The 15,404-nt window shown below is 42.1% G+C and overlaps 1 protein-coding gene across 1 annotated transcript; it reads left to right on the plus strand.

Moving 5' to 3' along the window:
- Window positions 1-811: 811 nt before the first annotated feature.
- On the plus strand, window positions 812-11,333 carry cav1 (caveolin 1). The gene is made up of 3 exons (XM_008277975.1): window positions 812-1,724; window positions 2,700-2,867; window positions 9,156-11,333. The coding sequence occupies exons 1-3, from the start codon at window positions 1,689-1,691 to the stop codon at window positions 9,495-9,497; spliced, it is 546 nt and encodes a 181-aa protein (XP_008276197.1). The 5' UTR covers window positions 812-1,688; the 3' UTR covers window positions 9,498-11,333.
- Window positions 11,334-15,404: the final 4,071 nt, after the last annotated feature.

A 15,404-nucleotide genomic window follows, 5' to 3' on the forward strand; every position in this document is an offset into this window, starting at 1 on the left:
TGTCCACTGTTGTGATGAAAGACTCCGTCCTCCTCAGCATAGAGGATACTAGTGCTGTATAAACTTCTAGATAGATGTTTTGTCATTCTTCAGAGACTCTTATTTCTCTTATTTTCTTTTTTTTAGGGAGAATGAACAGAAAGAGAATTTCATTGCGTAGTATGACTACCTGTTTTGCTGTGCATATGATAAAAAAAACTCTTGAACTTGAACTGATTTCCAGCTGCTCTTTGTTGGAGGGGAGGTTTAGCACTGTCTTCTCTTTAAAATACCCCAAAGGTGTTCTTCTGGATTCAAGTCATATGACATGCTCGATCAGGTGGTAGTTTTCACTATTTCCTTCTTTGGACACTATGTGCTATTTTGGCATTGTGTTCTGTGTCATTAATAAGCTTGTCAGGCAATATTTGGGTATATTCACAGGCATTCATGGTGCCATATACAAATGTCACTTCCCCAACACCTTTTCACACCTTTTCATCACATAACTTCCACACGTTTTCTAACTTGTGTGTCAGTGAGCGCAGGTGTTTTCACTTTTGTTGACACTGATTTGACGCTCAAGTAATATTTCATAGAGGTTGCTCACTTCTGTTGCATACTGTATAGTCATAATAAAATATTAAAGCCATTTGTTACCAGTGACGTTGTAAATCCATTGTAAAGCTAGTCACCGGCTATCCCAGAGTTCTAAACAAATAAAATGCCCAAAATAAACAACCTTTTGCATACAAAAGAAGAGTTACTCCTCCTTGAACTATGACAAAGGCTAAGGTCGCACACTGAGGAAGAAATGCAAATGAGAGTTCTGAAAGATATCAAAACAACCCCATTATGAAGCAACAGCAAGCTTATTTCACGCAGCCATCAGACACACCTAACAACTGATCCTGTCACATCTTTTGGCTGCAAACAGTTGAGTGTGCCAGCTGGTGTTACTCCAAGGTGAGCTGAGAATGTAAACAGACCAGAGTGGCCAGTATAGCTTCATAACCCTGTAAAGCTGATTCAGCAGCTAAGTGTCAACTGTGAAAAACTGAGTTCCCAAAAACTTAAAATATGTCTATAAACTTATTTTTATTATGCATCTGATGACAGCCGGGATTCTATGTTTGCTAAAACGGCTAAACTAGTTCTGTTTGCGTCTGAAAACATCCCTAAACATATTCATTTATTCCTTCATGTTCTTTTTTAGAATCTTGTATATTTTTGCGAATCTCTGTCCATAACAGCCACTTGAAATGGTGTCCCTCAGGCTATGGTATGGCAAGTATCAACACTTTGCCATTACTAATTAACGCCCACGGTTCACTGAACAAAAAAGTTATTATACTCTGCCTTGATCCCAAATAAAGTAATTCCACACCAGCTACAACACCCCTTCAGTTTAAGATCACGTCAGTCTCTCCTCCAGCCGAGCAGGTTACACGGTGGCTCTCTGTGCTCGCAGGTGACTCCCGGGCTGCGGAGACGCGCTCTGTGGATCCAAGGAAACACCGAAGGTTTTTCTCTGCGCTCTGGCATTAAAGTTTACTCATGTTCAGGGAAAAGGGCAGGAATTAGTTCGCTATAGAGGTCCGTGAGAGGAGCCCCGGTGATCTCAGTCTGCTTACACGCCTCCCACTCGGCTTCCTATATTGTCTTCTTGTCTGTTTCAACGCGCTAATCTCTTCAAACTTGAGGACAGCATGACAGGAGGACTGAAAGACGGCGAAGCAGACGAGGTACAGTATGGCTCAGCTACAGCTGGCACTATTTTTATTTTGTAAATGTGTAGTCAGACGTTTTTTTCATCTAGGAGCTGATTGTTCCCCCATAATTTGCATCCATGGAGGATAGTTCGATTTTGTCTCCATCTCTGGAGCGCCATGGATCAATCTTTGTATTTTTTTCTTTTTTTCCTGAAACCTCGTCCTGAACGCGTCTCCCACAGAGGCTGAGGGAATGCGAAGGACCATTGAGTGTACATTAGCATGTGGGTGCGAGATTTTACCTGCGAAAACCTTTACTCACAGACGAACCAAATACTCTTTTATGCATCAACCCTATAAATGTGTATTTTCGTGCGTAAAAGCCGGACTAAAACCTCACACATTATTTTTCACTGGAGATTCCACTCAGACGTCCTTCATATGCTTTCACGTGAACTAATGAAACCATATGGTTGTGCATATACATAAGAATGTGCTTGACAGATGAACGAAGGACAGAGTAGCACTGTGAGGATCGTATGGATCTTTACGCACTCGGTTTTTAAAGCAATGGACACATAAACCCGAAACGTTACTTTACGTAATGTGAACATACTGCAATTTCACACGTTGCATTACAGTATAATTGAGAACTTGTGTTTGTTTAAAAATGTAGGCGATATATTCAGAAAAAGGGTATTTGAGCTAGAGAATGGTCTAATCCTTGGAATACGCGCTTTTACGTATTTTCTAAACGCTCACAGGCAGGCTACATGTCGAATCAACTGTATGTCAGGTCAGGGTATTGGATTTCTATCTGGGTGGTGAGGACCCCTTGCGGCTCGACGGAGGGGTGTGGTGCTTCACTTTCTATTCATTTAAACCCATCCCTGTTTGTGGGGCAGGCTGGTGACTTACAGCTCCAGTCTCTCTCCCTCTCAGCGCGCTGCGCATTATTCCTCCTCCTCTTCACCCTCTTCTTTTTCTGTCTCCTCCGGACTCTGACAGGAGTTTTTGCATTCGCCGTTCATCCGAAAGCAAGGGAACATATACAAACCCAACAATAAAGACATGGACAACGACAGTCTGAACGAGAAGACGATGGAGGATGTCCACACCAAAGAGATCGACCTGGTCAACCGGGATCCCAAGCACATAAACGACGACGTTGTCAAGGTGAGTCAAACTTGAAGGGCTGTTACCTTCGGAGCTTTATTTTTGACGTTAAATGTGTTCAGTGTTGTGAGCTTTCTCTATTTTCGTGGCAACTGTTGCTTCAACAAAATACCTGTTGCGGAGTTTAGAGTGTGTTTCAGCTGCTGGGTGCAGCTGCCTAACAATCAGTGGAAACTAAAATAATCTCGGTGAAAATGAAGTCTATGAGCTGTCAAACCGGTGTTCAGTGCAGCTGTGTGGAGCGTATGGAGCGCACGCAGCTGTGCGCACTGTTGCGCGCTGCCGCTCCAGAAGTGCTACCCCTCAGTGACTTTCCCCTATTAGGAAGAAGCTTGCAAATACATTTTAAAGCTCATTGAGGCAATACAATAGCACGCAGTTCTCAGGGGGTAATATCTGTGCGTCTGTCAGAGCAGTGGGCTTGAAACGTGAACATCCCGACCTCACTCCAACAGAGGAAACATTACGAATATCCTGTTGTTGGAACACACACTTCCCACAGTCCTTGTTGCATACGCCTTGCTGTTAGGAAAGTGGAATTCTTTCCATACGAGAGCAGCCTGACCGTGTAAATACTGAAGGTTTATTTTGTTTAAAGGAGTTAGCAGAGGGAGGGACGCTGTAGCTGCAGAGGAGTGGTGCGCTGAAAACCACCTGACGCGTCTGTGTGGCAGAGGGGAGCAGCAGCTCTCTGAGCCCGGCCGCCCCCCTCTCCAGCTGGGGTAGGTTTTCAGATCAGAGTGGGGTCAAACAACTCCCTGCATGGGACAGGACGGGCCAGATCTTTGAAATGCCTGAACTCTGCCTTGTTAAAATAGGGAAACACCCAATTTAGCTGGTTAGTCTGAGGGGATCCCTCAGCCACTCCCCATCCTCCCCTCTTTCCTCCCATGCTACTCCTCTCCTCCCCCTCTCTCCCTCCCTTCCTCCCTGCATGCCTGTAGTTGCGTCAGAGAAGCAAATATCCATTTGTTTCTTTTTATTGGCTCCTGTCAGCTTTTACATCATAAATGACTGTCTGACACCTTTGACTTTCTTGATCAGAAAATGATTATTCCTTAAATGATATCTTACTGTAGGGGTTTTAAAAATGATCTCAGTGCCACGGGGTTTCCTCCCATGTCAGTTGTTTGATCAAGACATCTTGGCAGGACGCTTAAATCCGAAATATTGCCATAAATGTTTTACATGAGATGCCTTACTTGTCACACCACTGTCTAAAAGACAAATGTGCCAGTATGTACACTTTCTGATGCCACATACTGTTTCACGTGTGATAAAATATCATTGGTTTTGTGAGGAAGTAACAGTGTATGTACAAAGGAAGAATTGCACTGCCTAAGACCAACACTTTAGGCACATGAACCGTTTCCCCAAGAAAAGTTTCATTTAATTCTAACTTTAATTTAAATATTTTGGGTGTTCTTTCAGGAAATGAACCTTAATCTCCACTTTTCCTGTTCCCTGCTGGCGTCTGTGCTTATTCCCTCCACTCTCTCCCTCCTCGTTCTCCTCCATTGTGACAGTGAGTCAGACTCTCCCTCTAGTCTCAGAATAGAAAGCAGCTTTATGATTGTCCTGCCCCTCTCTAATCAAGTCAACAGACCGCTGGTGAAATGATCTGACATCACATCCAGATACACTGTAAAAAAAAAACTAAAACTAAAAAGTTACAAGAAACGGCCCAAAACTGTGAAATTTCAAGTTGCAGCCAGTGATGGAAAGTAACTAAGTACATTTGCAAAATACACTTCAAAGCTACTTTTATTGTTATGCATCATTATTCTTCTCCAAGCCAATATCTGCAGTAACTTTGTACTTTGCAGATGTAGATTTTCCAGAAAAAAATGAATCCAAAATTCTAATACATTACAATAAAACCCTGGCAGACGTCCTTCTGCCCACCTAAAGCCTACTTTTACCTTCTGTTATATTGTTCCTTTCGCTCTGTACAGACCAGAGTCATTAAAAAGATCGTTTCATACTGATTTAATGAAACCGTACAGTATTCTGAGGAGCCTGTGGCCCTATTTTTTTTTTACAAACCCTACGGTGCTCATTGCCTCCCCCTGGATTTCTAAATAAATTCTGATGAGCCCTTAGTTTTTACAGTGCGCCATATACAGCAGCTCTGAGGTGCTTTGAGGTCAAGGAAACAGCTCTGCCAAGTGGAAGCGTGTGTTTGGTGTGCCCCGATGAAAAGCACACGCAGGGAATCCCTTCCAGCAAGCCTCATTCTGCAGTCCACCGTGACCACACACACACACGCACAGCCAGTAGTGACACGTAAATGTGTGTGGTGTGCATTCAGTTATACTTCACCTAGACTGCGTGGACACAAAGAGACACACACACACACACTGCATTCTGGCAATCAAAGGAAAACACGCTGTTCTCCTGTAGCTGCTGCAGCTGGCCTCAATCACCTGGCCACATCAAATAAGTTCCATTACCGCCATGCATGTGGAGTTTGCTCTGTGAGGAGAGTTTTTTTCCCCTGGAGAAGTTGTGGGTCTTTACATAGCAGAGAGGAGGGGTTTGAGCCCAGCAGAGAGTCGAGTGAAAATGCCCCCACTGGAGAAAATGTTTGAGAGGGAGTTGTGAGAAGTTTGTGCTCCAGCAGCCGCAAATGCAAAGTCCTTAAGGTCAAACTGAGTGGAATGAAACACTCCCTCTGGGAGCGCAAAGCTTGGATTGGTTGACTTTTGATCGCATTTTTACTTGACAGTCTCATTCTGTGATTTTGTAGATTTACTGATATCGCTGTGTAAAACTCACATCTCCATTCGCTTTGATGATTTCTGAGCTTTTATCAGGACTGATTACACACTCCTCTGTGAGTTCAGATATCTCTTCAAAACTCAGTGCACTGACACTGGTTTCCATCCAAATGTCATGCAAATTTAACAAACACTGTGGAAAAATCACAAAAATGTATGCAAAAGATACAAAACAGGGACTCAGTTGAAATGATTAAATATTTGGCACATTGTTCTCTCTAACATCTACAATTAGGATACACAAGCGTTTGTGTGAAGCTCATCTCGCTGGTTTAGTGACATTTGGCAATACATAAGAATTTGCACACTACATCTTAGATGTGTTGAGTAAATGTGACACAAATTAGTGGTAGTGTTATAATTTTGTAAGTGCTAGAATAATTACTCAATCAAAAGTACACTTGGATGCGAAGCAAGTCCTGTTTAAGTCAGAATGGTTCCAAATGTCTCCACTGCCAATCACCCTAATCCGTCTTCTCAACCAAACCAAACATTCCCCCTGCCAAATGAAGCCCTCAAACCGAAAAAAGACTCCATTAATTCTCCCCATTATGACCTTCTTCTCCGCAGACTCACTTTGTCAGTTCAAGCATAGTCGACAGTCTGAAGATAGAGCTCTGGAAATAGCACATGGCCTTATTTACTCAATAATACAGTTGCCTTGGTGACCAGTCACATGCTGACCCCGAGACTCCATTGTTTAATATCAAACTTCTGATTGGACTGCAAAGGCTCACGCTTTGAATCAGCTGCCACACACAAAAATGCCATTATGATGCTTGAAATGCTTTTTTTTTTCTTCCTCAAACTTGCTTGTCACAAATATTGAATTGAACTACTTTACTTTTTAGCCTTTTTTAATTAAAAGCTTTAATTTAATTAGGTTGTCTTTTCAAAATCCCATTTAACAACACTGGTTACCAGATAAATCGCTCCTGTAAGATGGCAAGAAAAAAAAATCTCCAAATTTAACAAGTGGGGATTTTGTTTTATTGGCTGTCTGTCTTGAGAATGTGATGGATTTTCTTCATAATGTTGTGCATAAATAACAGCATCTAAATCCTAAAACCCTGTATAGTTTAAAAAGAAAAGAAAAAAAAAACTGCTTCACTTCATGAGGTTAAAAACTCTCTACCGTCCTGCTGTGGTTGTGTTTGTGCCGCTCTGCAGAAGGCTCTCATTTAGTCTCAATCAAAGTTCTGGAAACTGGCGCAGAGTGGGTGCGCTTTAAAATTTGTAGCTGTGGAAAAATTAAATGGATGCCGCGCTGGTTTTGTGGCTGCAGTCAGATTTATATTATAAGGCTGTAGCGGCCTTCACCAGTTGATGCTGTGAGAGAGGCTGCTTGGAGCAAAAGAATAAAAAGGCACAAGCTGCTGTTTTAAGGCACGAAAAGTAACTGAAGAGTCCAAAATAAGTTGTCCAGGAGTGGAAAAACATGACATTTACACTTACATAATGAGTAACAGCATGGAATGAGGTCCTAAGATGTGCTTGTCCCCACTCATTTTAGACAGACACCAATACTACAATAGGTTAGCAGCGGGTTAGCGGTAGCTTCACATGCTACAGATATTTTACTAACATTTTTAATCTACTCTGCACATCAAATTAGAAAGATATTTCACCATGTCGTCTAGCAACTTGCTCCTCTGTATACCGTTTTTGAACCATGCCTCATTTATTTTGTTTTGTTTTCCGCTCAGCCTCTCTCATTTGTTTACATGCTTGTCTAATCATATTTATATCGATTCTATAGATGTCTGGCATTTTCAGATTAAATTTTGTTCACCTAAAACCGGCATCAATATTCAGCATCTCTAAAACTGGACAAATGTATACCAGTTAACCAATCACATGCTTCTTCAGAGATCTAAAAATGATGAGTGTAAACCATGATGTATGTTTCCATCAACAGACAGTTTGAGCATCACATCTTCCATAAAGTGGATGAAAGCACTTGGCATTTCCATTGCAGTGTCAGTGTGACACTTGATATTATCTGCACGACTTATTGATATTACAGCCATTAGCTCTCAGTAGCCTGGCTGCACTGTTAGGCAGGACACGGTCTCCAAGGAACTGTAAAATAAATATTGACTCTGCACTCAGAATCCTGTCAAGAGGATGGGAGAGAGAGGGAGGGAGAGTAAGCACTGAGTTGCAACTTTTCCCTCCATTCCTTAAAGAGCAGCGCTCAGGACACATGTAGGGATCTTCACGTTAAAGGCCTGAGAGATGTGCTTTCAACGAGGAGAAACACAATGTCCTGGTTAATAGGAGGTGGAGGAGAGATCCAGCAGACCACCTGCCACTCAAACCAAACTGGAATGTCTCTTTCTTTCTGTTGTTTGTCTCATCAATTCCAATTCAGGAGGCGCTGGAGACAAAAAATCTCCAAGTTGATTTGCAGAAAGCAAGGCAGATGCCAGAGATAAGTGTGTGAGAGCAGCAATCAGTATTCTGGGTGTGGCAGATGTTGGACTGTGTACCAGTCGCTGCAAGGGGAGATGTAAATCTTGCCAGGAATCCCAAACTTCAACTCTGCAAAACTGACACATATTAAGAGGGAGTGAAGCAGGTGATTTATGTGCAACTAATGAGTTCAGATTTGAGGACTATAAAATGAATGTGGTGGTTTTATTTGCACCATATCAGGACTCTTGTGAAACGCTGTTGGCAGTGGAAGAAGACGTCTGATGGGTCGTAATGATGAGTCTGAGCTGAATGTGGCGTTTCGGTGTGCTTAAGTTGTATTTTTTATGCTCAGCAGTAAAAGGATCAGTCCAGTCACATCTCAGCAATGGTCTGGCAAACAAAATAGGACTTGAAGTCATTTTACTTCATCCAAACAAGTTTGTTAGTAGAAAGTACTTCAAAGAAATACGTGTGGAATAAAATCTAATAAAAGTCTTTCATTATCTGAAAACCCCCGATTTTGCTAATGTCTAAATTTGCCGGTGAATTTTCAGATTTTCAGACTTTCAGATACATGAAAATCTGGTTCATCCCTTGTGACTGCATTTGTTTATGTTTGTTTTGTTTTAAAAAGCCGCCTTTAGCCTTAACCAGTTGTATGTATGTGTCAGTTTGAACTTTTGCTTCCAATGTGTTGGTCCTAAAATCTTCTGAAGAAGCTGCTTACAGGAGTTTTAATTCGATTGAAGTCATAAATTCAATATTTGTGATGATCAGAGCAGACAGTCCGAGTCAAAAACCAGTTTGTTAGCAATTTCCTCATGACTGAGTGTTTGTGGTTTGACTCAGTTTCACTGACAGATGCATCCTGGAGTTCACATCTGTCATTAGATTATTGTCAGATTCTAAATGCTCCTTTCTCAGACTAAGGAGAGTATAGACATTTCTATACAGAGTCAGTATCGGCTGTTTCACTTGGCTAATAATTGTGTGTTTGAGTAGGACCACATCCATGACAACAAGAAGCTGATTGAGTAACATTGTGTCCACAGCCTTTAGTTTCTCACTTGTCCTCTTTCTTTTTCCTCAGGTGGACTTTGAAGATGTGATCGCAGAGCCTGCAGGGACCTACAGCTTCGATGGTGTGTGGAAAGCCAGCTTCACCACTTTCACCGTCACCAAGTACTGGTGCTACCGGCTGCTGACAGCGCTGGTCGGCATCCCCTTGGCGGTGATCTGGGGAATCTTCTTCGCCATCCTGTCCTTCCTGCACATTTGGGCCGTGGTGCCGTGCGTCAAGAGCTACCTGATCGAGATCCACTGCGTCAGTCGCGTCTACTCCATCTGCGTGCACACCTTCTGCGACCCGCTGTTCGAGGCCATGGGCAAGTGCTTCAGCAGCATCCGAATCCGCATGACCAAGGAGGTGTAGCATCCAAAATCAGGAGGAGGAGTATTAACGGAAAGAGGGGAGGGAGGATGGAAGGGCAGGAGCAACGCAGATGGAGGGAAAAGACAGAACAAGAAAACAAAGAAGAAAAAAAAACCTCTGGAAAACGAGAGGTGAGACTTTTCCAGAGCGAGGCAGGGGGATGTTTGGAGGCGTGGTGTGGTCACATGGCGCCTCTGCCCGCCTTTTTCCACCAGCTGTTTTTTCTCTTCTCTTTTGGCGTAACCAAATGGGTGGGTACAGGAAATCAAAGGGTGATTCTCCCGGGTTTTTGTTGTTGTTCTGTTTGTGTTCTCTAGTTTTTTTGTTTTTTTTTTTATTCCTCACTGTGTCAAGCAGGCAACCGAGCTCTGTATGTTATTGTTAGTTTCGTCACATTATGTAAATTCCTTCCATTCTTACTGTGTTTTCAGAGAGCTCCTCACACTGATTGATTGGTGTGGAGAGGGCATGTCAGGGTGCTCTACTGTCACCTCTCGCGCTTGTTTGTGTTTGTTTTGTTGTGTTTTTTTTTTTGGAGCCGTGGGGCGGGATGGTGGGCTGTCGGGGTTGTGGGGGTCAACACAGAGAGAAAGAGTGAGCACTGCCAAATTATGTCTGACTCAGCAAAAACAAAACAGCACAGCACCCTCTCTCCCGCTGCACCACACGACCTCCCGCCCACCAAAAAAAAGCCGCCTCCCTCTCCTCCCCTCCCCCCCCAGCCCTCCCCTCTTTGCCCTGCTCTCCAGCAGTCTGACACACTGAACCTGCCCTCGTTCCTGCATGCACCTACGTCGCCTCGCCAGCAACTCGCCGTCCGCCACACCCACCACGCTGCCCAGTGACAATCTGCGTCTCGGCTCACTCGCTCTCTGCACCACCTTCTTACTTCACCTCAGTTGTTTTTTTTTTACAGGTTTCTCACCTTCATACCTAAATGAGTGTGTGACAAGAGAATGTTAGTATTTGAATTTTACAATCCTGTTCTTTTTTCTTTTTTTTTTTAACTCCATCCTGAGTTTTGTAGACAAATTTAGACCTTTTATTTTTCACTGAAGCTCAATACTTTTAAATGCACATCATCATAGTTCCATAGTGAAAGCTTTTTTTTCCCGACACTATGAATATGAAGAACTTAAGGAGTTGATTTCAATGCTATTGTTTTCATATCCTGTATGTACTGTATGGGTGCTTTATGCAGAAAATAAGAAATCTCTGGCCTCCTTCCAGTGCACTAATCTAATGGAAAGTATTGCTAGTGACTAGTGCTGATAAAAATCTCCTTTTTTTTTATATTTGCAAAGGTCGTAGAGTACTAGCAGTGCGTTTGCACACTTTGCACGCAGACTGTGCATCTATAAGCTTGTGTGGAGATTTTTTTTGCACACTGTGGTACTTACACAGGTTAATGCATTGGAATTAAGACAATATGAGGTGGAATGTGTGATTTTGGATGCATTTTTATTTGTTACCTGGACATAATTTTGCACCCTCCTCTAGCTTTTGTCTTTTTAAGTTTTGTTCTGCTGCCCTACTTCTTGTACTGTGGACCTGATGTAGAGAAGCATCAATATGACAGCTCCAACCCCAAGATCCAGGGATGGGTGGGGTTTCTGGGTGGGGTGGGGATGCATTATTGAGACACTAAACTCGCTTTGACTCTGTCACCTTCAGTCTACCTGCTGTCTTCTCAGAGGGATGGTAATATCTTAGCACCTGTTTCTTGAAATGAGTTTTTTAAGCTCTGAAGGTGATATTTTTATAAGATGATTTTCCTTCCTTGCTTTTACTGTATAATATCACGCTGTGCACATTAAAATTTAATATAATCCATTGTGCATTTGTTTATCATTTACTATCCACAGCTTCATTACCAGGATCACGAGCATGTGCCTCTCCATGTAAGTCAAAACTTAACAGCAGCTTTTTTGTTCTTTCTTTTTTTTTGAACTTGTGATATTGAGTCATAGCAAATCTAATTGTGTAATGATTCACAGTAGATACTTGGAGACTGGTTCCATTCATGTGTGCTGCACGAACCAGCCAGCTGAAGCTACTTTGTGGAAAAAATACATAAAAATGAAGCCGGAGCAAGAGTAACTGAAAAATAATTTCCAGCAGCGGTGCCCTCAAAAGCCTCTGTAGTATCAGAGTCTGTGTCGGTGAGGCCTAATGCCTGCAGTGTTGCTCATAGGCTTTTTTTCTTTCCGAGCCTGGCACATTACCATGGTTACCCAAGAAACAAATAAAAGTGTTGTGCAATGCTCCTGAGACTGAGTGTAGTCTCTTAACTGTATTCAAGTTAATTTACTCAAAAAGTAGGCACATAATTACACAGCCTGAGGCAAACCTGGATCCTCAGCGTAAACTCTATCGTTTAACAGAAATGTGTTGAAAATGAAGTCGACTTAACAATGGTTCATTGTTTTAATCATTCCGGGGTAGCATTCAAGGACACAGTGAAAAAGAAACAGAGATTTACAAGATGAGCAGCTCAATGCTTCCACCAGGATGTTGTCTCAATTTGTGCATCAGTAATTGGTAGAGGCCTCACGTATTGTCATTCAGTAGCTAGAAGTATGTGGACATCCAGACATTACAGCCAAATGAGACTAAACAAGTCATTTCAAAAAAGCCTCTCCTCTTCAAGTTTCAAGCTTTCCACCAGATTTTGGAACTTCACTGGAGAGATTTGCTCACATTGAGTCAGAACAGCACTAATAAAGTCCAGTACTCGGGCAATAAGGCCTGGCTCCCGTACAGCATTTCAGTTGATCCCAAACATGTTGGATGGGGTTGAGGTAAGGACGTTTAGCAGGTCAGACAGGGGCAGTGACATTATGATACAGAGAAGAGTTTTCCCAAAGCACTATTACAAATTGAAAATTTATGTTGCACACAAAGCAATAAGATGTACCTTCCCTAGAGCCAAGGGGCCTTCTCCAAACATGGAAAACAGCTCAGATGTAAAGTGTCCACATATGCTGTTGCCCAAAAGTTGGAATAAACATTTTTTAAAAATCTCTTCTCATGAAATGATTGTGACAATGCGGCTTATTCCTGATAGATAAAGTCTATATCTTCTCAAAACTTTATTGATATCACAATATGCATAAAAACATATCAAGGTAAAAATTAGACCACAGTTAACCTTTGCAAACTGTATTTTCAAGCTTAAACAAAGTTGGGGGTATTGAACAATAGGATTAAGGGTTTTGTTTCAATTTTTCAACCTGAGTCAATTTAACAGGAAACACATATTTGAGGGAATTTCATGTGTTCGAATGTCCAGTATGACTCTTTCAAATGTCACTCAGTCACTGATGTTGAGTATGACCACCCCTGACATGGATCAATGCGTTAAGACATCGTGGCATACTGTCCAAAAGCTTGCTGATGGTGTCAATGGGCAGGGCGTCCCACTCTTCGGTCAGATCCTGAAGTCAGAATTTGTGTCGCCTGGTAACTGGGAGGGGCTGCAAGGTGGCGCAGTTGGTAGCACTGTTACCTCACAGCAAGACAGTTGCTGGTTCAAGTCCCAGTGTGGACACCAGGGATCTTTTTGCGTGGAGTTTGCATGTTCTCCCCCGTGCAGTGTGGGTTCTCTCCGGCTTCCTCTCACAAACATGTTGAGGTGATTCTAAATTGTCCATAGGTAGGTCCACATGTGAGTGTGCTTGGTTGTCTGTCTCTAAGTGTAGCCCTGTGACAGACTGGCGACCTGTCTAGAGTGTCCCCTGCCTTCGCCTTAAGTCAGCTGGGATAGACTCCTTTTTTATTGTCATCATGTGAGGGGTATTTGATGTAGATCTGCAGACGGCTTTGAAGATTCTTGAAATGCCTTTACAGTCATAAATTACTAAATCGGAATGCTAACACGTGAGAGTCATACATCTGGTCATGTGGTTTCCTATTCAAAATAATGCAACCAAATAAGTAGAAAGTTCAGCAAAGTTCATTTAAATCAGTAAAATTCTGGGGAAGAGACATGATGATAATTTTTTGGAGGGGGTTTCTTCAAAAAAAGGTGTTGGTTTTTGGAATCTTCTTAACACCCAAAAACTATAGAGACTTGTGAGCATCATCACAGTTACTAACTCCTGAACCTCAACAGATAAGTCCTGAAAAGGATGCAGCCATATGCTCTAGTAGAGTGAAACTTGGTTAGTGGAAAATATTTCCCAAGCTTCACAGTGCAGGACCAAAGCAGATGTAACAAGAGGATGAGACAACACAGAGACAGTTCTGGTACCTCCCTGCAGATGACAGTGGCACTTATGACTCTGATGTGATTCAAACAGAATGAGAGGTTACCACCAGCTGTGAGCTCATTGATCTTCTGTGTGCTGATGAACAGCTTGTTCAGGAGTCTGATCTTTTCTACAGACTGCTGACATTGGGGTGAAGTCTACAATTAAAGAGGGGTTTTACAAATGTAATAACTTCCTTAAACTACTTTGCATCTCCATTGATCGTAATAGAAGTTGTTGTTTTGTTTATTTTCTTAAAGGCAGCTTTAGATTTAACTTGGTTTCTAACTTGATGACTTGGTGATTATAGAGTTCCTGTTGACTGGGCTGCTTTACAAAGCTCAAGTATGTTTCCAAAGCCTGCTAATTAATTTTCATACTAGCCAGCACTGAGTGCAAATCCACAACAACTACAATGGTTAGAAAATACATCCAAAACTCTGCAGGCAAATTCATGAAAAGTAAAGTGAATGTGGTTTATAGATTCTTGTTGGTCCAGTACTGCATTGTCTGGTCCTGGGGTTGGGGTGGACACCTGCCTGAGATGTTTTTCTTATTTTCTGCAGAAATGCATGTTGGGGAAAACTCCAACGTGCTATGAATATAGGACAGTAAAACACAGTTTTTTTTCCCCCCAGGGTGGATCATTTTGAGTGGTTTCAGTTTGAGCTGTGTTGATAAAGCTGTTGCTTTTTCAAGGCAACAGCATCCTCTAGTGGAAAACACTGAGAAGTGCAGTTACTCTGTGTGGCTTTACACTGGATGCCTGTCAGCTTTCTCTTCAGTGTCTGCATTTGTTTATTAATCTGTAAAATATGACCATGCACCTATAAGAAATACATCTAATCTATGGACAAAAAGCAATATGATGCTATTTTCAACCGTTATGCAAATAGTGTTCCGGGTGATCCAAGAGGAGCTAAAAATATTGATAATTATGAATTATTAGATGAAAAGCAGCCTGGATTTTATTTTTCTGTTATGATGCTTTGGTTTGGGCTGCAATGTGGCTCGGTGGTTAGCACCATTGCCTCACAGCTAGAAGGTCGCCGGTTCTTGTCCTGGTGAGGACACCCAGGATCTTTCTGTGTGGAGTTTGCATGTTCTCCCCGTGCAGTGTGGCCTCTCTGGGTTCTCCGACTTCCTCCCACAGTCCAAAAACATGTTGAGGTTAATTGGTGATTCTGAATTGTCCGTAGGTGTGAATGCGAATGTGCCTTCGCCCTAAGTCAGCTGGGATAGGCTCCAGCCCCCCTGCAACCCTAATGAGGATTAAGTGGTGTATAGATAATTGATGGATAGATAATCGATGGATGGATGCTTTGTTTTTTAAATCAAAATTGTACAGTTTTATTGTACTCTTTTGCTGTATGAATGTGTGTCTTTTATTCTTCTACGTATATCTTTTGTATTTTTATTGTACTTTCATCTTGTGTTGTTTTTGATATGTTACTTTCACGTTGGTGTGCATTCGTCTCGTAGTACATTTTTATGATCCCATCAACTACTTTTATTGCACTTTGAATTGCATTTTAAATAAATAATGTTTATTTACTGATTGATTGGTTAATTGATGAAATGTTCTCACTTTTAAAATATCCATCCATCCATTATCTATACACCGCTTAATCCTCACTAGGGTTGCGGGGGGCTGGAG

Source organism: Stegastes partitus, unplaced genomic scaffold (genome assembly GCF_000690725.1).
Source record: "Stegastes partitus isolate 25-593 unplaced genomic scaffold, Stegastes_partitus-1.0.2 Scaffold112, whole genome shotgun sequence".
NCBI lineage: Eukaryota > Metazoa > Chordata > Actinopteri > Pomacentridae > Stegastes > Stegastes partitus.